At 43.2% G+C, this 27,648-nt stretch overlaps 1 protein-coding gene across 4 annotated transcripts in view; it reads right to left on the bottom strand.

Annotated features, from left to right (window-relative positions):
• Positions 1-24,657, bottom strand: part of NKD1 (NKD inhibitor of Wnt signaling pathway 1) — a 168,628-nt gene extending 143,971 nt beyond the window's left edge. The window contains exons 1-3 of one of the 4 annotated variants that reach the window (XM_090062206.1): positions 24,269-24,654; positions 24,126-24,158; positions 23,829-23,971 (exon numbers count right to left, since the gene is read on the bottom strand). In XM_090062206.1, the coding sequence (XP_089918332.1) occupies positions 23,829-23,971; positions 24,126-24,158; positions 24,269-24,293 (201 nt within the window). In that variant the 5' untranslated portion in view covers positions 24,294-24,654. Of the gene's footprint in view, positions 1-23,828; positions 23,972-24,125; positions 24,159-24,268 lie in introns of all 4 variants that reach the window. The other 3 variants (XM_090062208.1, XM_090062207.1, XM_090062209.1) reach the window with 3 other exon arrangements.
• Between the last annotated feature and the right edge of the window lie 2,991 nt (positions 24,658-27,648).

The following is a 27,648-nucleotide window of genomic DNA, read 5'->3' as shown; positions in this document are numbered from 1 at the left end:
CTTGGCCCACTAGCTTGTTTGCACAGTGGTCCAGGAATTATGTAAGCAGATTAAGTTTATGACTAAGTGCCAAGTATTAAAGAGCCCATTTACACTGGTTTCTACAATTGATCCATCCTGTAAAGCTCACCATTACACAATTATTGAAAGCCAATGTCCAACTCTGCAAAAGCCAGTTCTAAAATCCCCTTTTGAAAACAGACACCATCAAATGCCTGCCAATGGCATTTGCCATCATCACAAAACCCTAGCACATGTTCACACATTATCAGTTTCTGCTCAAGTCTAGTCCAATACTACACAAATATGGATACAATGGATATCCCATGATGGAGGCTGCTTAACATATGGCCAAATGTTCCTGTTTCAGACCCAGACAAGAAATATAAAACCTGGCAACTTATCTCCACCACTCCCACACTAACTACACCCGACAACAGAACCATCACCCTTCCTGGATCTTACACTCGCACCTCCAAAAATGTAATACCTCTCATCCAGTGCACTAAATGCCCTGATAGAAAATATGTAGGAAAAACCAAACAAGCGTGTATCAGAATGAACACACCAAAAATCTATCAAAAACACAAATACCCAATTACCTATGGTTGCACACTTCTCACAAGACAACCACCCTGTCCCCAATCTCAGTTTTAATCCTCAAAGGGAATTTACAAAACACCTTTCACAGACAAGCCTACAAACTTCACTTCATCAATCTACTGAATCGAAAAATTCATGGACTAAATATAGACATGGGATTTATGGCACATTATAACCTGCCTACCATCTGATACCCCAGGTAACCTCTCTAAAATTTAGTAGCTATCACTAGGTCACCACTTCCCTTCCCCGCACAGCCCCAACCAGTCTCTCAATCACTGTCTCTCATGGCTTCTGATCTTCACGGCCACACATTTGCATTTTCACTGAGCTGTATTCTTGCATACTGGCTTCTAACCCATCCAGGAGAGCACAAAACAACTACAGACACTCTCTCTGCCTGAAAAAGCATGTTGCATACCCGAAAGCTTGAAAAGAAGAAATTTTCCAACTATTTTAGTTGGTCTGATAAAAGATAACAGATTTACCTAAAGAATCTTGTCTGCCTATGTCCTTAGACCAACACAACTACAACCAACACCCCTGTTTCAGACCAGCACATTCCTGTGTCACTCATTCATAAAGTATGAAGTTCCAGACTCCCAACACAAACCCTGTAAAATGTTCCCCAGAACAAAAAAAAACTAGGATTTTCTTAGTGTCTCTTCCTGGCTGGACTGAAACTTCACAGGAAGTTCCACTCAGCTGAAGAGGGCTCAAGACAAGGGAATGTGTCAGGTCATGCAGACTTCAGGAATCAAATCTCAATGTCACTACTTAGCACACTGAGCTTAACTAGCTCAAATCAAGCATTTGTTTTTTAGTTTAAGAGTCTTTTATAAAAATGACTATAAGCATTTGAGCATAATGAGCTACAGAAACTGAAGTAACCACAAAAAAGCTTTCTTAAAATATTTAATGGCAGAAGAACATGCATCTTTTTTTCTATATGATCTACAACCAGACACAGTCTATGTTTTCCTCCACGGGATCTGAAGACAGAAGCAGCACAAGTTGATATAAACATTTACACTTTTCTTTTCTGGGACTGGGGCCCAGTCTTGCTATTTTTACTTGCCAGAGCACCCAATCAGCAGGCAAACAGAAGCAAGTGTCTGCAAGGGTATAATCCTGCAATCAAGGAGTATTTTCCAAAGTTAAGATGCTCTGGAAAAGCGAGACCTCTGCAGCGACCACCCTGCAATTCATGCCACCTGGATGAATTTTAAAAAAAAAAACTATAATCATATTACCTAGATATAATTTCCAACCAAAACCACAAGTAAGAAAAAAAAGTTTGGATCTAGTAAGAATTTAAATAGCTCATGACCCACCTCCATTTTTAATAGCTGGAAAATGCTTTTCAAACTTCCACAGAATTTGTTCTATGTGCAGGAAACGCATTTAATTTTATGCCTCTTGGGAACTGTTCTGTTTAACTGTGCAAGCCTTTGATTCAAAGTCTATAGACAGTGTTGCTTTAGCAGCAGTACAGAAATAAAAGACGTGTCCCCTTAGTTGAGGTCTCCCTGCTCACAAGGCCATTTACCTTAATCCCTGTTAACTTTATTGAATACTATACCACACATGTCACTGGCTGTAAAGTCAGTCATCACTTCGTACGTCTTTGGTAGGCCTGTACGAATAGGGAAGTATTCGATTCGGATTTGGCCAATTCATAGGAGAGTGATTCAATTTGGTGATTCAAATCACTGTCCCCATTCGATTCAGCCAAATCAGAATCGGTGCTGATTCGGAGATTCGGTTCAGCCAGGGAGAGGCAGGTTCTCCCAAGGCTCCTCCAGCTGTGATTGCCTCTCCCTGGGTGGGGGGAGCCACGGGAGAAGCTCTCATGGCTGCCCTGTCCAGCCCCATCCCCAACCTGCACCAGCCTCCCAGCACTTAAAAAACAAACAAAAAGCCCTGCATTCACCAGATGCAGCAGGGGCTCTGGGGTCTTCTGACAGTGCCTCCCCCCACCAACATGGTCCCTGCTTCCTGATCTCTGCTCCCCCCCGCCCAGCCCTGCCCCCTCTGGCTGCCCCACCCCAGCATCCTGGCAATTTAACAATAAGAAAATTTTAAAAAGGCCCTCACTCACCGGCTGCAGCAGCAAGGATTCAGGCCTCTGGGTGCTTGTGGCAGAGCCCCACCACGCAGCACAGCACACCGCAGGACAGCACAGGGCATTGTCCCCTGCCCTGGCACCCATGTGGCAACTGCACCATGGAGTGGTTGCAATGCAGCTCGGCAGGACACTGCCTGGGAGCTGGAGCCACCGGGGCTTAGTGGTGCTGGGCTCCAGCTGAGTGCTGGAGCCCCAGCTCCCAGAAAGTGCGCAGTGCCCTGCCGAGCCATGCCGCACAACACACCATGGGGCAGCTGCCACACGGATGCTAGGCTGGGGGGGTTGCGGTCCCCGCTGCCCCCCAATGCCCCAAGCTGTTCAGGAGAGCTCTGCCATGAGCACCCAGAGGCCTCAATCCCCGCTGCTGCGCCTGGTGAGTGCATGTCTTTTTTTCTTTTTTCTTTTTTAATTGCCAGGATGCTGGGGCCAGGCAGGGCAGTCATCAGGGGCAGGGCTGAGCAGGGGAGGAGGGTGGTGGAGAAGAGAAGTGAGGGAGCAGGGGTTGTGCAGGGGAGGCTTTGCCACATGACTCCAGAACCCCCATGGCTACTGCTACGGCTGGTGAGTGCAGGTTTTTTGTTTGTTTCTTTGGGGGTTTTTTGATTCCCAAACTGCTGGGGCCGGGCAGGGGTGATCAGAGAGTGGGGGTTGTGTGGCAGGGCTCTGCCAAGAGGTCCCACAGCCCCTGCTGAAGCTTGCGAGTGCAGGGGGGGTTTTTGCCTTTTTTAAATGCCGGGAGGCTGGGACTGGGCAAGGGATGGGGCTGGGCTGGGCAGGGCAGCCATGGGGGCTTCTCCCATGGCTCCCCCCACCCGGGGAGAGGCAGGCACAGCTGGAAGAGCCACGGGAGAACCTGCAGCCACCTGGCTGTGCCTGCCTCTCCCCGGCTGATCCAAATCTCCAAATCTTTTCCGTATTGATTCAGAGGCTTCGGATTCAATTCAGACCTTAATCTCCCGATTTGATTCAGATTCAAAGATTTAACTGCTGAATCGGGTCTAATCTCCTCCAAATCAAATCGGCGACCGAAGCTTCACACAGGCCTAGTCTTTGGCTTTTCTTTATTCAGAAACTTGAAATGGGCAATAAGGATTTACTACTGCTGAATAAGAATCAGGTGTTTGGACAATACGCGGACATGCATATAGAGGAATTTTTTATTGAGAAAAAACCTGGGTCTCACAAGATACATTCAACTTTGCCAAATGGCATGAGTTTATTACTTATTTCCCCTGTAAGTGCTATTGGCTACATTGTGATTGTATACTCTCCCCTAGGCAAGATGGCAGCTGATTGGTGCTACCCTTGAGTAGCCTGGGGTAAGGACCATGACCTAGAGAGTACCAGTCTCCCTTCTAGTTTCTCCACTGCCACAGGATGAGTGTACACTACACAAAGCCAATACCCATCACATTATGCATTGTCCAATAAAAAGTTATGCTTCTGCAAATGAGAGGATGGGCTTGGCTGCTCCCATACCACCCTTGCCTGAAGAGAAGCAAGCAAGCAGTATCTCTATAGAGCCTGTTCTTTCTCTACCACTCATAAGCCAGGTCAAAACCACATTCATACCTCCTTGCTGGCTTGTGTCACCATGCTACAACAGTTCTTGAATGATATGGCATGAAAAGCAATTGTACACCATGAGAACAGTTGTTAAAATGGAAATGTTTAACAGACCTCATTTTGAGATATTGAACAATTAGAAAAATAAACCTGCAGCTGAGGAAAAAAGAATTGGCTGGTACTATGTGTCAGTGCTTGCTCTCTCATGCTCTCACCCCTCTTAGAAACAGAAAAAAAATAGGTGTGGTACATAAACTAACAACTACAATCCAGCCACACTCCTGGTTTAATACAAGAGTGTGGTCTCCAAAACCACACTCTTGGATTAAAATCATCCCCATAATTCAATATTCAGAACAGTGGTCTTTATTAACATATTTACCTCAAGACAATATTAGCTATTTTATAGATAGAAATAATTTGTTTTATTTTTTTATTTTATATAAAGCAGGGGAGAGGGGGGAAAAAGCAAGCTCTCAAGTCAAGATGAAAGTATCATTAAGACATACAAATGTACAGTAGAGTTTAGTGGTTTCTGGTATCAAATGGGACAAGTACTGTGTCTTCAACACTATAAATATAATTTTGGCCCATGTTATTTAAAGGAGTAAATGCCTTTTCAAGAAGGAAATGAAGTGACAAGTGCAAAAGAGCTTTGGAGTATCCATCGCTTGCTGCCACACTCCATTCACAAGCAGACCCAGCAGTGACATTTCACTGTGTAATGCTCCAAGGAAGAGGGAGTAGGTGCTAATTAACCTGTAAACCTGCTCCACTTTGCCCTTGGGATAATACAAAAGCCCACCAGCACAGAAGGCATAGTTCACCCTCATTATAAGACTCACTATTACAAAGCCACCCAAACAAAAGGCTACTGCTTTGACTCACAACTCCACTTCAGTTCATTGTAAACATTTTGACATGCATTTCACAAACTTCACTGCTTCCAAGAATAACCTTACAGAGAAGGTCACTTTGTTTTTAAGTGAACACCACAATGAGATTTTGCTCATCTCCCCATTAAGCTTAAGATTTGACCTTGAGCTGCTCTGAAATCACAGATGAAAAAGTTAATGGAACATTTTCTTCTCCCTTTACTTATGGCTGTGGAGCCCCTATCAGAAATGTCTTACCTTGTATTAACAGCATCAAAAGACTAGCTTTCCTTTCTTTATGTATTATCTATTTACATTTATACACATCTAAAACAACAGGGAGAATGCTTACCCACACAATCCAGCCATCCTTGACATAATTTACATATGCAACTCTATTAATATTCTAAAACAACTAAAGTAGATCAGTACAATTCAACATCAATCCTACAAACAAGCCACCCTTCTCTTTAAACTTCCCTTACAATTTCCTTCTCTTCTAATCGTCTCTTATTGTAAAACTCCTGAGGGAGAGAAGATGGAAGTTTTGCTGCACGCTCTGATGGTCAACAAATTCAGGCCTTTTTAGACCAAGGGAATCAAATTCTAAAATGGCTTTGTAGATGAAGCTCAAGACCATCATCATATGGATGTGCAATTGGATAGGTAACTAGGGCAAAGCACAGCACTGGGGTGATATTTTCTCTCCGCTTTGTTCTGCCTTGCAGACAGGTCACAGAATACCACCTCAGCAGTCTTTCCTGGTAGCCCTTGTGGCCACACTGAACTGTTTGTTAATAACTGCATCCAGTCAAGAGGCAATGACAGCCTGGATCACCACAGTTCAGTTCCAGCACAATCCCCTGCTTTGTAAAACAAAAAATTCTTAGGTAACTGCTGCTGAAGCCAAGGCAGCAGAACATCATTTTGTCAATCAGACAATAGACTTTTGTCAATACCTTCCAATTTATCATCTTTCCATCCATATCCTTATTTTCTCCAAAACTTGGGACATTCAAGAGACTCCACTGTGTGCTCTCAACCAGAAAAGGGACAATTTAGATATTTATTGGGATACTGTCAGCACCTTAGAACATGGGTTGTCAACTGGAAGTATGCGTACCCCCAGGGGTATCTGAGAAGGGCCTGGGGGGTATGCGCGGGTGGGCAAGGATGAAGCGCTACCACGCATGATCTCGTGCTGCTCGCTCCGTGTCCGGCCGCATGCCCCCGGTCCATGACCAGGGGTACGCTGACCCAAAAGGGTTGAAAACCCCTGCCTTAGAACATAGCATCATATAATTCTCCATAATGACAACATACGTAGAATAAAACTGTTGACAGGAATGCAGACTGAGTCCTTCAAGAGGACAAGCAGCTGCAAGTAATCACTCTCTAGGATCTTTTGAGAGAAGTGGGCAGAGACCTTTTTAATCAGTAAGGGAAACAGTAGAAACACGTAATGGCATTCAAAAAGCATAAGAAGTTCTCTCTCAAAGCCACCATGAAACAAGGCTGGGCCCCGTTACTATGGGTATGGAGGAGACCAAATGGCCCCACACCCTGGAAACATTCCCCTCCCCACTGTCTACTTCCCAGCTCACTGCATCCCCAGACCTGGATCCCCCGCCTCTGGTAAGTCACTCTAGGTGTGGGGTGGCATGGGGACTCACCACCAAGCACAGTAGATAGTGGGAAGGGAGAAGTTCCCAGGGTACAGGGCCATTTGGGCTCCTCCGCACCCATAGTAACAGGGCCTGACTCTGTTCACACTGCCATTCAAAAAGCATAAAAAAATTCTCTATCAGTGTCACCAGATCTATCATGCTGCCATTTTCTGGCCTGAAAATTGACTGGAAAGGATCTAGGACACAAATAAATCATTTAGTTTGCCTACTAATACCTTTTTATATAACCTGTTCCAAAATGTTGGGGAGTTAGCAACAGTTGGATAAGATTAAGGATATCAACTGATGCTTTCTTCAGCAAAAGTTGTGCCTCTGAATGTTTTAAAAGTTAATAGTAGCATTCCCATCCCAAAAGCAAACAGCGGCCACAAGGTGAGAGGGTCAGCTCATATGTGGCATTGTATTCTTGCCTTCCATTCCTAAAACTAATCCAAGTTCATTTTAAAGCAGGGCAATAAGATAACCCTGCTCAGTGAGCCAACAATGCTCTGCTGCTTACTTCTGCAAGTATATCATTATATATGGCAAACGGTTCAGAATAAGATATCTTTGCTGTCTTGGACTGGATAAAAGGAGTCTGGAGAAGCTAGAGACCTTTTCCAAGAGTTATACTAGAGCAGGGATGACCAAACTTTATACCCTTTCTAGCCACAAATCACAATTTGGAGATGGTCAGAAGATGCAGGAAATAAGATTTTTTGTTAGATACTCCAGCATCAGGTCAAATAATTTGTCATTAACTGACTTTCTTGAGAAGCCTCATTTAAACTGCCCAGAAGCTGCATGTGGTTCATAAGCTCTCTACCAGACCTTATTTCATGAAGCCCCTATGCAACCAATACTCCACAGAGACTGGGCAGATCTAGGACTCACTTCTGATGAAGACTGAAAGATTCCACTCCTCCAGTGGTAATTTTATTGGCATTAGCTTAGTAATACATCAAGACACAGTCCAGACTGTGTTCAAAGCAGTTTACAGTCCAAAAAAGTAAAAAAAGTAGGCGAGTATTTCCCATTCTATAGACTGGGAAGTAGAGACAAAATAAATAAAGTTGGCAGTTTCACAGTTCTCTGACTTTCAGTGAGAGATGGATGCCCAACTCCCTTGGACCTTTGTCATTTCATGTCTCACTTCTTTGTGAAAGGACCTGCAACAAGCAAGTAGCAGAATGCAGGTTCACACCTAATCCATTATACCATTTGCCCTCCCACAAACAAGTGCTGTAGTATATGCCATATTTACCCAAATCCAAGACAGCTCTGAGTTTAAGACAAATAATTAGATTTGATATATGGAAAAATGTATAAATTTGTTGTAATTTTTCATGTACGGAATCTAATTCTTTAAGGAAAACTTTTCAGGTTCCAAATCAAATTAGCCAAATCCATGATTCTTCCAAGAACCCTATGTGGCCCTACTACCAGCAAGCATCCTCCAACCCGCGCCTGGGGCTTCAGATGCTCCCAAATCATGTGACAGCCATCCTACATGCAGACCCAAGCCCGGAGGCTGGGGGTTCAGATGCCTCCAAGTTTCACTTGCCCTCAGCCATATGACAGCAGGAGCAAGCTAGGGAGGAGTCTCCCATTTCCATAAAGCCAAGTTTTTCCCACTGAAAATAAAAGTGGGAGGCATACATTATCTCAGTCAAGGTAATACCCCCACCAAGAAAGTGGTTTCCCCTGCAAGTAGGAAAACTGCCTTAGCGGTCATGGTATTTCCCCTGCCACATAACCAAATTCCCCCCCAACTGCTGCAGCTGGGCGAACAGCAGCAAGGAGGCAAGCTGCTCCCCCCACCTGTCCCCCCACCCTTATGTACCCCACCAGTCTGTCCCCTCAGTCCCTGTGTATCCCTATGTCAGCCTCCCCCCTCCCACCATATGCTTACCCCCTAGCACCTGGGCCTCCTTGTGCCTCCCCTGCTGCTGCTTGTTCTTCCCTGCTGCCTTTCCCCCCAGCCTCCATATCTGGTCCTTCCTCATTGCTTACATCGCCCCCACCTCCCTTGCCATTTACCCTCTGCAGCTCTAACCTTGCTCTGACCTAGGGGCATGGAGCATTCTGGCCCCTGCCCAGCCACACAGCAGAGGGGGCGGTAGTGGCAGCTCTGGTCCCAAAAGCTGTCACTGCCACAAACACTGATCATGGCAAGGGGGGAAAGGGGTGCAGAGGCTGTGGCAAGCATATGGCTAATGTGGCTCTGACCCGAGCTGGGGCTAGAACTGCAGCATCTGCCTGTCCCTCTTCCCAGCTTGTACTTGAATCCAGGATGAATCCTCTTGGATTCAAGTAAATCCAGTATTATTACCACAGAAAAACCTAACATTAAGGTTGGAAATTGAAGCACAAAGCAGTAAAGCAATTCCTAGATAAAGCACCCCGATCAACTGTATTACGGGCCACTGTTTTTATACACACCAGAGATCTAGCACCCTACCTTCATGTAAGGATATGCCCCATAGACTGATGTATTTGATCATGTCCCCATTTCCACAGTAACCTTAATCCTGCTCTACAGATCTTTACCAGCCCTCACTACACAACCTAATTAAACGGTTCACTGTCTTTTTTCAGGCATAGCATTCCAACCCTTGCTACGACCAATAGTCCTTACCTCTCTTCCCCAACCTAGCTTCTTCACCCAGGTAACGGGATTGCTGCTTGTTCGTTTCTGCTTGATGCACTTACTATAACACAGGCAGAGACTGCCTGAGATTGAAGGGAGAGTGCACCCCATGCTGTGAGAATCGTCCAAAATCTATTTTTCCCCTCCTGGTTTAAAAAGGTCCATATGATGATTTAGTATTACATATACAAGACATTTTTAAAGTAGGAAAAAGTATAATATAATAAGGTGGTAAAGAATACGGAGAAAAAAGAATCAATGAGTAAAAAAACCCTCTTTTTTTCCTAACATGCTCAACTCTAAAACTCCTTTATAAATTCTCTTTAAACTTTCAACAACAGAAAATTCACTATTCTGCTGACACTATTGAAAAAAAATCACCCTCTTTAAAAGAAAGATAGAAAGAGAGGAAACAGGGAATTGTAACAGAATATTTCCTGCTTCTTAAATCATAGCATCATTAGTGATGGTATAAAGTCCACTTGGCCTTATTAATTGGTTTGGTTTCAGAATGATTTTCTTTTCATTGGTGATTGCCATAAGCATCAGCCAATTACAAGCAAAACTGTAAAATACATTTCAAGGGAAAAGAGAAAAAACTCATACAAATGATTTAATGCAGACATGTGTACCAGCTTTCTGTAATAACGCTGATTTCTGATATTGCTATTAATTTTTAATACTACCTTTAAATTCCATTGACTCAAATCACTGAGGAATTCTTAAGTGCCTACAATCATCAATCAAACAAGGAACTCTTTCAGCTCCTCAGCCTTAGATCATGAAGTACAAAACTCCTAACTTCCATGTAGAAAGTATCTTTAAAATAAGGAGAGCATTTCCTAGAATAAAGATATTCTAATGCCAAACAGCAGCTTAGCTATTTTGCGGTAAGAAACTAAGAGACTAGAGACCTTCCTACAAAATATCAAAGCAGCAGCTGTGACTTGTGCTAGGAATTTATCCTGGCCACCTGCTTTAAAATGAACTCAAATAAATGTGTTTAGAGTGATAACCATAGGATGGCAGAACAGTACTGACCACTCTGCTTTAATGATAGATATTCTTTATAAGCCATCTATAAATTCCATAGTAACCATAAGAGTAAATTACTACAGAATGTTTTTTAACCCATCAGCTTTTTAACAGAATCAACTGTTTTAAGAGCTGTATCAATGTTGTAAAACAAGTAGTCACTTCAGTGAGTAATCCAGGGGCGCGCAATTATTTCAGGCAGAGGGCCACTTACTGAATTTTGGCAAACAATTTAGGGCCATGTGACAGACAGTCAGGGGCAGATAAATATTAATTTTCTAAATGTTTTAGGGGCCCCACGGGCTTGATAGAATGGCCTGGCAGGCCACATCCGGCCTGCAGGTCGCATTTTGCCCACCCCTGGATCACAATGCCCTTCATTACAACAGCTGAGCCTACACCATTCATCTGAAACCAGGGGTGTCAAAGATACGGCCCGTGGGCTCAATCTGGCTTGCTGAGCTGTCGTGGATCCTGGAATGGACCAGCATGCCACATGTGGCATGCTCAGATCCCACCTGCTGCATGTGGTATGTGAGTCCAGTCTGGCATGCACTACATGCAACACATGGGGCCAGTACAAGTGCTGTAAACAGCACACCAGAACCAGTCTAGGGTACCTGCTGCAAGTAGCACATGTGGCTGGTTTGGGGAGTGCACTGCAGGTGGCATACGCACCAGCTCACCCACATGCTGGACCTGGTATACAGGGCTGGTCTGTGGGTCTGATCCAGCCTGCAGATTGGGCCTGTGTCACACATCCATCCCACAGGGCAAGATGAGTTTGATACCCCTGATCTAAACAGTGAGGATTACTAAAGAACCCAATCCTTGATCTTCAACTTCAAAATAAAGCCCTGGAGAGTGCAACTAAGAAAGCGGTGTTTGTTTCCATTTTCCCTTTTCTTTTGCTATAAATTACACTTCCTATTGATGTCTATTCTTGCACTTAAAAAACAAAACAAAACAGATGCATCAGATTAAGATGAAAACTGCCCACATGACATGTTTGTGTTTACATGCTTAAGAGCAAGTTTCATTTGAACACAGGTCAATGCCGCTTTAAGAAAACATCACATACCAAAAATCACACATGGTTAGAACACACCACGAGCAGAGAGGAATTGTGGACTCAGTCTGTGAGGCACCGAGCCAGCCTGAGAAGCCCTTTGAAGTTAGAAAAACATCCTCTGGTCAGAGCACATTTGTGAAACCGTGGGACAGGCGCTTTAAACAACATTCACTCCGAGATCACCTGTGGTGTGCCGGTGGATTGGCGCCTGTATAACTTCAACAGCATAACCCTTTATAGTCCACAAAACTTGCTCCCTCTAAAATGCATCATATCACTAGTATTCAGTCAAAAGCATTGCCCAGTGACCCCAGGCTCATGAAACTCTGAATAAAACATGTTTTCAGCAGATCCTAAAAGTGATACAAAGTTTGTGTAAACCTTGCTGTAAACAGAACTTCATTAATGGATGAAAGAAACAGCACTTTATCTAGATAAGGTGGCAGTGATCCAGAAGAACAGCAGCCCAGCAGCAGGGGCAAAAAAAATCCATGCTGCATAAAACCTTTGATATAGTTCATACTGCTAAACCCCTAGACAATCATGATTACATTTTGATTTGGCATTACCTTAACAAAAAATACTCACAACCAAATCTTTGCTTGAATCCAAGCTACATATTTCTTTACTCCTCTTCGCAGCTAGAGCATCAACCCACGATCAGAAGAACCTCTCCCAAGCCCTTATTCAGCAAACCAAGTGCAGTGTACAGAGCCTGTGTTTGCACATATGGAAACCCCAACAAGTTTCACCACAGATCTGTGCTCAGATGTAAGGTTTTGCCCACATGGATCAACTTGCAGGGCTGAGGCCCTGGAGCAGTGGTTCCTTTTGAATGGTGGTACATTCCTATGCCACACACACACACACACACACACACACACACACACACACACACACACACACACACACACACACACACACACACACACACACACACCCCCCCCCCCCATCAAAAGCTTTAGCTTTTTGGCGCAAAATATGTCCTTAAGCATGTATAAGCAGGTCCCCTTCTAAACAGGGCATTTATAACTAGGAATTAAATCTGGCCTTCACCAGGTGGCTGGTTGATACTGAACATCACCATTTGAAAGACAACACTGCTTGCATTTCCAGTTGTTCTGGACATAAGCCAACTACCACCTTTGTGTAGAGCTCTTGTGTCAGCGGAAGCTCCGATTGTACAGAAATGCTAGGGGTCTTCTTCATTTCTTATAGCGCACTTTTAGAAACATGAAAGCAACATTTCTTTTGCCTATTTTGCTCGTCTTCATTTGGCAAGCATTGCTTTCCCATTCATCCCAGGAGAGGTGAAATTTGTGTTTTACACCCTTGCCTGGGTGCCAGTGTTATTAAACTGTCATCAGAAACAAGCATGGCATGCTGAACAGGACTGGAAAACAACTACTGCTGCACATCGTTCTGATTCTCACCAAGAACTGGAAGATGCCACAAGTTACAAATAAACTGTACTGGCAGAGATGTACTTTGCCCACGCACTGTGTGTTGTGTGTACATAGACCAAGCGTTGGCAAAACCTGCCTTGCACCTGTCCTTATTAAAGGCTAAATAGTACCTTTTGGATAAGAGCATGTGGCAGGCCTGAGTTCAAAGGATAATCAGTATCATAAATTTGCCAATACCTGGTTTTAACCCTGTATTTCAGAAGCATCACTTTCAAGCAAATGAAAAGACACAGAAACAACACAAAATCCAAGTCTGACCGAATTTCAATTCAAGTAATTATGTTCTGCCTTATTAAAATCCCACATGTAGCCTGAACAGGATACCTGAGTCTTCCTAAACTGCCCCGTTTACCATCTGCTACTACCCAGCTGTCACATTTCATTCTAGGAGGGGCTTCATTTCAATACTAGGTGAAAGGCTGTGTACAATAGTACATTAGTCGTTTGTCACGTGCTGGTCTACAGCCAAAGGTGCCTCTTTAACTGCCCATGAGGAAGCCTTTAGAAACAGAGGATGAGGCAATCTTGTAGCAAATTGCACTCAATGGGCTTTTTTTAAAAAGCCAATTCCACACCCAAACCACTTGAAACCACCATGCACTATTTTAACAGGCTGTTTCTACCACAGTCAGGAGTACCTTTGCTAAAACATATTTACAAAAACCCATCTGCAAAACTCTACTACTGAACATATCCAGGAATGTAAGCAACAACACAGCTGTCAAAATCTTTAGTGAACTGTCAGAATGGAGTGACTGAGGAAATCGCCCTTGCTGAGGAAAAATGTTGCCGCTACCTTCAGTGCACTACTAGCTTAATAGGCTCTTAGTTTGTCTAGTAGTTCACCCTACTTCCCTAGCTGGTGCTGCAAACAGCCTGGTCCTACCTCCACTGAAGTCAATGGAAAGCTTCTCATTAGTGTCAGTGGCTTTTCAATCAAATCCTGTTTAGGAAAATATTAGGGGGTGGGGGTTCAAGACTGTGCAAATAAGACTTGCCTTACCCAAAGAGTTATTTAAAAATAAAACTATAAAGATATTTTGTTTAAGGCATCATGAAGGCTCCTTTAACACACACACATCCATATTAGAAACAAAACACTGACATACCCTTTACGTAAATAAAAAATGGCTTAAACTGAGATAACCTGTAAGGTTTACCCTCAAAATAAAATTAAATATTCAGCATGACTAAACAAGGCAGTTTTCCATGGGAAAAATATCAAGGTATTATTTATTTTTCTGTAAATACTTGTTTTGAAAAGGGTTTTGTCCCCACCTGGTTGTAAGCTAAAAGCCACAGTCTGCATTTAAACGGTGTGTACATTTTAGAAAACTATCAAACTTCTTTTTTTAAAGCACAAGCACATAGAATTGTTTGATCCTCTTTCCATATAGAAAGTCTAAAGCTGACCATAAAGAAATAGGCAGGCTCCCAGTATAAACTTACCAGGATTACATCAAAGACCTTCCTCTAGGATTACATGATTGATTTCTTCAATGCTTTTCAGAATTTCTTCCAGGATATTTTGGGTTATTGCCTTAGACCTTGCTCAGCTGGAATGATAGATATTCCATTTGCTAGACTGTGATGTTCTCTCTTTTAGGGGAAAAGAGTGCCTGGAGTCTACACACACATACACTAGGTGAACAGGGAGAGAAACTTGGAAAGTTCACAAACAACATGATTATTTATTGTTTTAAAAAAGAAAGAGGTTTATATGGAAACATGGACACAAACTTAACCACAACATCTTTTCCAATCCAGCAACTGCCTTTTATTTGGTGAGCTTGGGACACTGCTTTCTTTGGTCAGGAAAGAAGTTAGTGAACTTTGCTCACCGAAGTTAGTGAGAGATTTTCCAAGCCAACGATTGCAGGATCAGGCACTGTGTTCTATGGTACCTCTGCATAAACACAGTTTTACAACCACTTTCCTCTTTACTTGTCTCTTGTGTAATTAACCCTTATGGAATTATAAAATATTTTTAGGCAGCACAAAAAGTAACCGACTTCCACCAACGTCTCTGTGGAGAATCAAACAGCAAAGTACCTCCAAGGGCACCGCAACACACCCCTCCATCCGTCTTCCTCCCCCAAGATAAATCTGTCACCTCAGTACCATACATCATTCGCATCAGACTGGGGATCAAAAGATCCAAGTGTGCTCCCAAATCCCATTCCTCCTGCAAGATAGCACTTTGTACTGTCACTTCCCTACTGAGCCTATCCCCTTATTTTATACCTCACAGCATGTGTGGCAGTACCCCAAGATCAAACACCCATGAATGACTTTCTTCCACACATCTTGAATCACAGAGTTATATTTTAATGGGAACCTCAATATACTTAATCCTTTAAAGCTGCCACTGCAATATCCCCAAATGCATTAAATTCCACCATAATCACAAAACACAAAGTATTTCACAGGGATGGACAGCAGACTGACTGTTCTGACCACATACCAACCCAGCTCTGATCCAAAATGACATGTGCTGCATACATTTGCTAGACTGAAGCCCAAGGTTACTTGGCAGAAAATCCAGGCACTTTAGAAGTCTTACAGATTAAATTCTCCTCAGAATAAAATCATCCCCTCCCCATGCTCCAGTGAAGAATCATAGGTTCAGAAGGTATTTTCACTGAAGTGACACAGTAGGTCAGTGCCTTCAGTGACTGGGTTTAAAGCCAAAGCCAGCTACAACCAAATAAAAGTCTGATAGGCTCAATGAAATAATAAAATAATAAAATTGGTTCCCCATGAAAGTGAGACTCCTAGATCCTGGCCTGGTTCATAATGGTCTGAAAGCTGCCTCTTCTTGTCAAAGATGATTAACTTTGCACTACCCTCAACATGCTCATGGTCCGTGCCACTCTGCATTAAGACAATGACAAGAACTAAATCTTTTCAGGGCTTCAGCCAACTGCCTCTAAGAGTCAGGAAGGGGGTTTTTTTCCATCAGTACAGAACTGGCCAGATTTATTCTATTATTGTTTAAGTTTTTTCCACCTTCTATTGAAGCCTCGTGGATTAGACACAGATGAGGATGGACCCTGGACAAGGCAGATCTGTGCAACTGCATCAACACTTTGCCACGTATATCACAGCTAGTCCACATCTCAGGGCTGATAGGCTTGCATCTGGAGTCAGCATACAGAACTGCATGGATGGAAATCTCTTTAACATTACAAAATTATGTTCCAAATTCAAGATAACCCACACCTTCAATACTGATCTTCAGTACAGTGACAATTGTGTCATGTGTGCCCATTCTACTGAAGGGTTCTAGGTCATTCCAATCTGCCATTGTGAAGCATATGAAATTCTTGGACTGTCAATTTTATGAAAACCAAAATACTTTACCAGCCCACCCCAAACCAACCAGCTGCTCCTCCACATACTACAATTAGAGGGCATCCCTTGGAGAATGTTGAGCATTTCCTCTACCTGGTTAGCCACCTTTCCCAAAAATATAAACATAGACAACCGGTGCTGCACTTGGACATCTCCAAAATTGTGTATGTAATGATCATGACATCAGGAGCCAAACCAAACTTCTCATATACCAGGCTGTTGTCATCTCCATCCTACTATATGGGTGTGAAACTTGGATGACATACCGGAAACACCCAAAAGCTCTTGAAGGGTACCATCAGAGAACCATCAGAAAATTCTCCATATTAGTTGGAAGGACAGAAGAATAAATGCCAATGTTCTGGCATAAACAAACCCTACTAGCATTGAAGCCATGTTTATATGGCACCAGTACCGTTAGACAGACCACATCAGAAAGATGTCTGACAACTTACTTCCAAAATAGGTCCTATACCCCCAATTCACTGATGGTCTCTGCTCCACAGGTAAACACAAGAAGAGATGCAAGGACACCTTGAAGGCCAATCCAACTACATGAAATGTTAACATCAAAACCTGAGAGACTCAAGCACTGAAGCGCCCCCAACAGCATCATGATGTACAACAAGGCATCAATCATTGTGAGCAAACTTGCCTTACAATAGAGGCAGATAGGTCTTTCCCATCTATGATCTGACATCACTAGAATCTACTTCTTCTTCCCAGAACCATTTGCTACATCTGAAGTCAAACATGCAGATATCAGACTGGCGTCAGTCATCTATGGACTCATTGGAAGACTGTAATGGGGACCTGCTGCCATTGATTAGAAGCCATGATGGTGCCTCTTTGTTGACATCTTCAAAATTATACTGATCAGCAGAATAGGAAATGAGGAGGGAAAAAATTTACGGCTGGCTGGCTGGACATGGCAGGGGGAGGAGAAGAAGCTTGCACATGGCGACTGCAGACACCCCGTCTCTCCCTTGCTCTGTGTCTGGCTGAAAACCCCTGCCTCAGGTACCCAGGATTTTTATATAACCGGCATGCCACATTCCCCACTCATGCCAGTTAATACAGCTTTTACTTTACTAAAAAGATGTAAAAAGGATCAACAGTTACCAGCTTTCCATACTGAAAGAGGAAGATGCACTAATACCATCAAAAATGCCATTTCTACCTTGGAACGAGTCTGAAGTTCTATGAACACTCCGTCTCCATGACCCCAAGTCAAACCTGCGCCATTAAAGAGTAGATGGATCCTATTATAGCTGCAGCCCCTATAAACTCAACCTGGTACCTGAAGCATTTTTAACCCAGAATTTTTCAGTGCCATTACTTTAGTGTTGGTATAGTCAACCAGGGATAGCAATTGACTGTTTGTCTACAACAGCAAACAGAGCAGTACAGCTAGTTTAGAATGTATGCTGGTCAATTCCCTGTTTAGATAAGCACTCAACTTGAGATTACACAATGCTAGTTGTACCTGTACCTACACTGGACCTTTCAGCAGTTTGGCACACAATGGAGCACCACCAATAATAAATAAATGGTGTGAGAAGTTGCATTCGTTTGACAGCCCCCACTGGCTCAAAAAACAAGCACAATGAAGACTTTGCCAATGGAATTTGGTTAATAGTTCTGCAGATGCTGGAATACAACTGAATCCAACTCAGTCTCCCATAGCTATGTTGGCTCTGCAGGACTAAAAGAGCAATAAAGAACTTATTTTTGGTACTGAGTTTTGCAGTTACGACTGGATACACACAGAGAAGGTTTATTGGAATTAGAAGATACTGTTTTTATTTACACAGTCACTCTTCAAAGTAGACCTGTTTTTTAACATATATCACAAAGTCTGAGACTCTCAGTCTGAATTTTCAAAGTTATGTGTATGCTTCATATGAAACGGGGGATGGGGAGGCTATTTATTACAAAGAACCACTCCAAACATTTCAACATTTGCCATTTACTTTTCTACCAGATTTTGATGCTAACATTCAGGAAGCATAACCCATCCGCAAGAATTTCTATAAAGGCCAACAGCTGTAGCGATGGGAGGTGCACTGAGTGTGCATTCCATTTTGTTTTAAAAATCATCACTGAACAATATTTCCCCTCCTTCAGAAAAGCCCTTACAGAGTTTCAATACTCAAGTGACTGCTCCTTCCTCTGTTCTTTACCCAATTCAAAAGAAACCATAAAAGTCAACCAAGATCATCTTCTGAGGGGTGCCTAGAAATATCCACTTACTTTGTTCCTCCTGGGTCTTATTATACATCTCACAAAAACCTACAGAGGAACCTTCTGTTAATGAACTCTAGTGTAAAGAACATTTCCATATGTCCAGTATCATGTGCACCAAAGTTCTCATCCTTGCTGTAAGCAAGGCTTTAGTGTACAAATCTGGAAGAAATTATTTATATTTAAGTCATTAGAGAATACAACACATATCATTGTTACATTTCTTCCTAATTTACAGCAGAAGGGAATGTAGTCTGTAAAAGAGCCTCTCTCTTTCATGAGAACAAGGGCTGTAGGAGGTCAGGAGGTGCTATCAGCATTTGGAAAGCCCAAATGACAGAACTGTCCCTTGGTAGACAAGGTTTTTTCTGATAAATCCAATACCTTTTATTAGACTAACTCAAATAATTGGAAAAATCCTTCTTTGCAAGCTTTTGGGTACAAATACCCTTCATCAGGCTCAGGAAGTGCCCCTAGTCTCTTAGATTTAGAAATCCCTCCACTACTATATGGAGTCTGTTTCATCATCCTAAGCATCAATTTCAGTAATTCTATCTTTCATTTTTTTTGTTTAAAGTGATCAAGTCAATTGTTTTAACAAGATTTATTTGCAGAGACTTCATGGGCCATTCAGCTTTCCAATCAACATCCCAAATTAACAACGCACCACATGAAATCTAAAGTATCTTTGAAACAAGCCCAGATGAAATGCAGATCATCTCCCAGCCACCTCCTCCATATGGCTTGAGCAGTCAACTTTTTAATTTCATAACACAAAATATTTAATTTATGCTTTTCTTCATATGTCAATTTAACCTCCGGCACATAGCTTTGAAACCATGTAAGGACGTCTAACACTTTCCATATGGCAACTGTGTTGTGGCTTTTAATTGTACCAACTGGTATCATTCAAGGATAATTCCCTTGGAATCCAGGATTCTGCTACAGTATTGGCCAATTGACTAATCTCATCACCATGGCACTAATACTTTCAGAGACTCTTTGATTGTTAATGTTCATATCATAATTTTCCCAAACCAGAGCTGTCAAGATGTACTAAGTGCACCACTAATTAAATTATTTTGGTTTGTGGGCACCAAAATTTCAAAAGCACTTGTGCTTTTTCCCTTCTGCCTCTTTAAATGCAACATTTGGAAGATTTTATTTTGTTCTACTACACCTGATGCACAAAAACTTAATACAATTTTCAAACCCTACTAATATCTAGAACATACATATGTACTCTTCACTTTAACTAGGGATCAGTAAGTCAATGCAATATTTTTTTTTTTATAAAAAAGCCAATCCATGAGCTAAGACTATGCACATACTTGAAAAGATGAAAGTTATAAAAGTGAAGATCATTTTAAGCAGTTATACAGCAATATGGCATCCATACAAATTGTTCAACTTACTGCTACTGTGACTATAAAAGGGCAACCTTTTAATACAGTTCTATGCCTGGGATGACCAAAAAATATTACAAAGAGCAATGTTTAAAATTCAGTTTTTTAATTAAAAATACCATTTTAATGGCCTTCAAGACTTACTGAGCCATGAAACATGAACAGGTAATTTTGGGTTTTTTCATTATATTAGGATCCAAGGAAGCTTAAAACTATTCACATGTATGCTTTTGCATCTAAGATACATAGCTATTAAACCATAAATACACCATTAAATGGACTGTTTTTAACAGAAATTAAGAGTTTGGAAGATGACATTCTGTAGTCTATTCTCTTCTCAAACAATGTATGGAATGCCCATTAATGTCAATGGAAGTTACAGGCAGAGAACATGGAGAACATGTCCCAAACTTAGAACCAATAATGTTGCTCACTATTTAATACTCTACTCGTCCCAGTCAGGATGGGCAGCTCATGAAGGTCAATAAGGATGGAATATTAGGATCATGAGCAGTATAAGACTGTTACAATGTAGCAAGAAAACTAAAGTTCTACCTAGTTGTAGTTTTCCAAAGTGATCTCTCTTAACTTGGTTCAGCGTGAATCGGTTGCTGTTTAGTTAAAAATGACAATTTTCAACTCCAAACTCTAATATCAATGAGCCACACAAGTAAAACAAACAACAACAAAAAACTAGCAACATCTGTTACAGCTCTGAAGATAAGAGTAAATTGAATTAAGCAAATCCTGTACTTAAAACCATCTCCTCTAGTGCAGAGCTGCTTCTCCATTCATTTAATTATTTTTTATGTTTTGAAAATAAAGTTGGTCTGCAGAAATACTTTGTAACTAAACACGCTAAATAAATGAAAACTAATGAAGGCTCATCCACACAATGACAGGAAACTTCCCTCTTTTTTTTCCAGCCACAAGTTAATTCATTCATAAAGTAGCAATAAAAACTATTCCCCTGCCCTAAGAGGCTTTTGTGATTTACAGCCCCAGTGGCTTCAATTAGCATTAAAAATAGAAGATAATTCAGGCCCTCATACTTTTCATGGATGCCACAAAATTCCTTTTTTTTTTCTATAATTCAGAGTCATGTGGAACAGGAGGGCTGCAATTCAACCCCCAGCCTACACAGTAATTAAAACATTTAGAGCACAGCAGCCCCTGCTGGGCCCGTGTCAATGGTTTAATGAGATCAGAGCTCTTATCCCGGAACAGAAGGTTGTTTACACACCAAAAGTGTATATTTCAAACACACTCCCTTTACCCTGGTTTGTGCCGTCACCCAACAACAATTTGCTACTATGAGATCCTCCTCAGATGATGGATGCATCTGACAATAGTTGAATATTTAGTTAGTTTTCTCCTTGTGAATGTTGGGGAAAATCAGTTGAGCAAAGCTTGCTCCAACCAGGAAACTCAAACTTATAGTTCAGTCCTAATACAGCCCTTGCATTCTTTAAGCATGCTTCTGTCAAACACTCCCAAGAATCAATTTACACAAATATTCCCCCCAACTCGTTTATAAGACTCATCCGTGTAAATTCAATAATATTTTAAGTGCACACACTAAACTATGTTTTTTAATATGTTAGTCATTCATTCCTTGTTACTCCAAACTAGCAGCAATAATCCCTATGTACCGCAGTATCAACTTCCTTGGGAGGCATAAGTTAAGCAGACCATTTTAGTAGTCCTGTTCTGAAGAAAACAAACTGCACAACAGCTGATTCCAGATCTGTATGTAGCAGTAAGTCACATTTCTCTATCAGAAACAAGTTCCAACCAGGACAATTCAAAACTTGAGAGCAAGAACAAAGGTCTCATATTACTGAACATTCACCTCCCTTCAAAAGTTCTCAGGAGTGGGCAGATTTTCACAGAATTAGGCCTCATGCTGACTGCATCAGCAGCAGGGGGACTCCATGAGATAAAGCTCAATAGTGCATCAAAATATTCCTAATGTCAATACTTTTCTGAGGTAAACTCATTTGGACCTTTCCCTGAATTCAAATAAGATTCTTTATTTCATCTATTTCTAGTATAAATCAGAAAGGCAATTGAGATCTAATTTTTAGTAAAATAACTTTTAAGAAAAAAACCAAACTTTCAACAATGACACAATAAAATAGTGCTATTCCATAGAGGCTTGTAAGCTTACTGAATCATGTTTATAGGGATTTTAAACCAAAGAGAAAACAGGCATTGGTTGATTCAAGTGTGTAGGACAATTATTACTTGGCATTCCATTTGATTGACTCTTGGCGCAAGTGACTATTAGTCACATCCACATCTATTGGTAAATGAATAGCTAAGATGTTAAGATGCAATCCACTTTATTTCTTATGCAATTATATTACGGGATCAAAAGAGAGGTCCTAGAAAAGAAATGGTATTGCAACCTTAGTTGTCCAGTCACAATTGTGACTCCACAATCTTTGTCATAAGGACTTACATATGGCACATCTGTTTCTAATGTAGGATTAGAAATATATCTTTCCATATTACAAAAAGTTAATATTTTAGAGGAACCTGAATATACCATCACAGCTTCACAAAAGGAAAATGCTAATAAGTCTGCATCAATTAACAGGAAGTAGGACCATAAATGCACTAAGTCACCATTATTTTGAACTGTTCTGCACCAAATTATGTTAACAGGGACAGTCAACACCCTCTTTTGAAACAAAGGTTTTCAAGTACACTTTGAATTAAGTAAAATGGATGGAATATTTAATTAGCTGCTAGACTCTTACAGTGAGTAAGAAAAAACTATTTTTTCCTAATATATAGAGAGATAAGAAAACCTTAAGAATCCCATAAGTCTCTGAGATTCACAAAACTTCAACTTTTTTCCTTGTACTTTAAACTCATGTTACTCTTATCTATTAAGTTTGTTGAAATTATTTCCTACAGAGATATATGTATGAGGGGCAGAACATGCACACATCAAAATCCTGACTGGGAGGGGGGAAACACGTGAATAATGAAGACTAGATTTTCATATATACATCATGCAAACATGAATTTCTCCCACTGACTGCTCTGTTAACACATTTTCTGCTGGGGGGGGGACAACCAAATTTAAATCACTTCAGCCAACAATGACAGAGAGTTTGCCCATCGATAACAAACTGCTACCACCTTGCATTTCTATAGCATCTCCCGAGAGAAGGTTTTTTTTAAGAGCCCCCCAAAAGCCTCTCATCCATTTGCGAGTCTGGGGTCTCAGTAGGAGGGAAGACGAAGCGGGATTGCAGCACTGACAATGAAGGGACTAGCAGAGAAGTTTCCAGGTTGGATGACTGCCCTGCCTGTGTGTTCAGGCACCGCATTCCTGCCCTGGGAAGCCCAGATTCCCGTCTGCCCATCAATCAGGTTACTTTTCCACTCGCTCAGCTCGGAGGGCTTGATCCCAAGAGCCTGCAGGGAACTCCAGCGAGCAGCCCCTCCGGCCTCCCATCTTTCCCCTCCGTTTCAAGAGCCCGCCCCCCGCCCCAACCGCACGGGGAGGCACTCGGGGAAGGGGAAAGCAGCCCCCCCGCTCCCGGGCATGTGCCGCAGAGGTGACAAGCGACAAGTTCAAAAAGTCTCCGAGAAGAAAATGCTCCCGGCGCGAAGAGCGGAGCGCGGTGCCCGGCCCCAGCCGCGCCGCGGGCCCCCGGGCAGGTGCTGGGCTGCGCCCTCTCCCTCGGGCCCGGAGCACGTTGCGCGGGCAGGGGCGGGGGGGGGACGCGGCCCGAGGTGACATACCCTGGCGCCGGCGAGCCTGCACCCCGCCCGGTGCGGGCAGCCCTGCTGGAGTCCCGAGCCGCTGCCCCCGCAGTATTTCTGCTTCACCATCCAGTCCTCAATGCCCTTCCGAGCCAGGGAGGCGTTCACCGCGAAACTATCACCTAGGAAAGCAGAGGAGACAACGCCACGCTGGAGCGGTGCCCCCGCCTGCCCCCGCGCCGCGCCCGGGCCCCGGGGGCAGCCCCGAGCCGGGCGCGGGCGGCGGCGCAAAGTTTGAGGGGCCGAGGCGGGGTGGCCGCGAAGAGCCGTGCCTACCTTCGGGGCTTTCCCGGGGCTTACACACGGCAGCTGGGCACGTCCGCGGCAGCGGGGGGAATAATAAAGGGAGAAGATTAGAGGCCGGCATACAATCCCAGCAACGAGCCGAGCAAGGGGAAGGGGCTGGGGAAGGAACTAACCATGTTTGGAGTGAAGTTTCCCCATTTCTCTGCATGGATCTGCAGTTGCGACTCATTGGACTGTTTGCGGGGGCTCCCTGGGCACAGTCCCGGCGGGGCTACACATCCATGTGCCGCGCCGCCCCCCTGCCAGAGCCAGAGCCGGAGCCAGAGCGCGGCTCGGGTCCCCTCTGCAGCGCGGTCCGGGTCCGGGTCCGGGTCCCTCTCCGCGCTCCTCGCTCTCCTCTTTTCCCAAAGACAGAGGCGGTTACAAAAGACCTTACTTCACCCACCAGGGAACATGATTGACACCTCATTGAGATTAGACCACTTGCAGGCAGGCGCTGGCTTCCTATTGGACTGAGGCGGCACATGAAAGGGAATAAAGATCCTTTTGGAGTCTCCAAAAAAAAAAAAAAGAAAAAAAAAGGAGCAGCAGCGGCGGCGGCGGCAGCTCTAGTGCATTTCACTTCCAGCCAGACACAGGCAGCAGAGCACAGAGCCATGGAGGAAGCGCTGGGAAGGCAGAGGAGGAGGCCCCTTTCTGATAGCTGCAATGTGTTTGCTCGAGCTGATGCCGGGGGGGACTTTGGGGCAAGCTGCATGCCCCCCAGGCGCCAGGTCCTTCCCCTTCCCCACACCCAGCTGCAGCTTTCCAGACCTCCCTGCTCCTTCGTGCTGCACGAGGACAATATGCCAGCCCCAGCCTCATACACTTCGAAAGAGGGTGTCTGGGGACTGGATTTTGGCTTTTATGTTTTCCTCCCATGCTCCATTCCTAGACTAACTGGTCTGAGGACTAGGGTGGGAGGGGGGTGTGAGAGTGGTTTTGTGCCAAGTTTGCAGCACCTTGTTTCTGGGACCAGCAACATACCTAGACTCCTGTCAGCCCCCAGCAAACTTTTAGTATCAGTCCCCCTTTGCCACACATAATGATAATAATAATCCAGAATTTACCATTTTCAGGCCCCCTTTCTGTCTGGACCCCAGGGCAGACACCCAATTCACCCATGCCTGTGTCTGGCCCTGCCAGGGACTGGTGTAAATTGCAACAGTGCTGGAGGCTGCTTTAATTTAGATACAGCTGCAGCTGGCCCCGTGCTGACCCAGAAGCCCCAGGGAACTGGAATGCAGTATGTCAAAGCCATTCACCCCACCACTGCCTGCTGTGCTTCCAGTTCCCGGCATGCCTAGTGCCAGAGGGCTCCCAGAGGACAGTGGTGCAGAGCAGCTTCCTTGGCCCTTCCCACAGTTGAAGCAAGCTTATGCCAGAAGTCTTCCCAAGTGGAAATCCGCAGCATCCTGGCAGCCTTGCAGCACCCAGGTACCAGCTGATACAACTCAAAGCACTCTTGGGGAAACCCAAAATCAGGATCATCAACTTCTCTGGGACAGCGTTCTGAATCTCCCAGGATCAGCCCCTTAGGATTTTAGGCCATTTGCTTGGGTTAAGCACTACAGTATTGGGCGCTAAATGAGGTTGTCAAACATTTCCATTACTAAGCTCCCTCAGAAGTCAAGGTCTCCTTCCCCTCTGAAAACTTGCCTGCATCAGGACCCCTCTTTTGGTGTATATTCAGAAATACAGTATTTTAAATAGACTGATGATGTTCATATAAATAAGAGTCAAATGAAGTGTCCTTCCTCTTCCCTCTGTGGATGCCAAATATACTGGTATCCGGAAATTTAATACAAATACATACCTTGTCACTTCAAATTATATCCCAGATACAAAGTAACTGCTCAGGTGCTATAGGCATCAGAAAACTTCAAAGAAAATGCCACAACAGACAACATGTTTTAAAAAGCCTGGTCTTCCTAGAAGCGTAAGAATCAGCAAACTCTTACTCATGTGAGTAATCTTTTCTCATACAAATAACTCAAGTCAAGTCACCATGAATATGAGAAACATTCATCCTTCAAGGCCAGAGGTGTTAATGGCTTAGAATGGTCATGGACAACATCTTCTATCAGCCATATAAATAAAAAAATAAAAAAGCCAGGCTTCTCCAGGTTTTAGAACATTAGTTTTGTCTTACAGACAGGATAAATAAAAAAACCCTTGCATTTTTGTACAGAGAATTTTCAGAGTCATTAAAAACGTGTTTCCTTCCTTCTGCTGGTCATTATTTTTTACTCTATGAAAATCACATCTCCCTCGGGATTATTTTAGTTCAGCTGGGCAAGATAAAAGAGAACAAAAAGAGACGAGTACTTAGTAGCTCAAGTTTAGAAAAAGAAGAGTGAGCATTTCTAAGAAATTTGCTCTACAAACCACTACTCAAACCACATAGGGATTGGTGTAAAAGGGTCCACTCCAAAAAGTTTTGGTCCAACTCTGTGTTTTCAACCCCTCACATTTTGGGGGAGATGGGGCAAAGGAGATATGGGACGGAGGCAGACTTGGAAGTAATCTGTAATGGAGATTCCAAAATTGCAGCAGTGTAACTTTTTACAAAAATATATGATAACACTCTGGTGTTGAGTGACTCAGTCAATGCAAAGCCATTAAATAAAACATTTACTACCCCAGTAGGGGCCAACCTTTCTGGCAGGTATGCCAGAAAAGAGCCCCGTGCCCTCCGCAAGTATCATTCTGATCCCCTCACCTTGCCTGATCTGCTCCCTGCCAAGCCTGCTGATTTCTTTTTTGCTCCCTGCCCTGACCCCTCCTGGATCTGTCACATGTCACACAAAGAGGCTGCCTGTGCCACTTGTGGCACATGTGCAATAGGTTGGCCTCCCTTGTACCACCCGATACTTCTTTGGAAAATTGAGAGGATTTGCTTTATGGTATAGTTTCAACTGTGCGCCTTTCTAGCAAAGAAAACTCTTGGATTGTGAAGTTAAGTGACTGCGACGGCATTAACTCCTGTCAAACAGCCCATAACTTGCATCTTCTGTTGAATTTTTTTAAAATTTATTTGAATAATGTATCTGGCCTATTTTTTATGCCAGGTATTTAAAGTGACTTGTTTGTTCCTTTGAAGGTTGTCTCTTGTTTTGGGGAGGAAAAATAGGGGTGAAAAGAAATGGAGATCAAGCAGACTCCTTGGGGCTTGAGACTCCCCTAGGCTAAAGCTCCCTAATAGCTGTCAGTTTTTGCAATTTGAAATGAAAATTCCCATTTCCCTCCCACCTCGACTTACGGGATCTCATGTTATTAAAAGAATATACTAAATCATACTGATGTACTGACAACTTTACATGTCCTCCAAATTCCTTAAAGGGACTGTACCCCATAATGTTTAATGCTTGGAACGACACATGACTTTGGCAGTTCCACACGCACAACACAGCTAAACCAATGAATCCATGTATAACTCCATTTACTTCAGAAAAGGGCATGGGGGCTGCCTGACTGCGCAAAGAACATGACAGGAACAGAGCTTTTTGTATGG

This window comes from Crocodylus siamensis, chromosome 9 (genome assembly GCF_052110815.1).
Source record: "Crocodylus siamensis isolate JL-2025a chromosome 9, ASM5211081v1, whole genome shotgun sequence".
NCBI classification, from domain to species: Eukaryota; Metazoa; Chordata; order Crocodylia; family Crocodylidae; genus Crocodylus; species Crocodylus siamensis.
The sequence above is the reverse complement of the archived record's forward strand: the minus strand, read 5'-3'. Positions and strand labels throughout refer to the sequence as shown.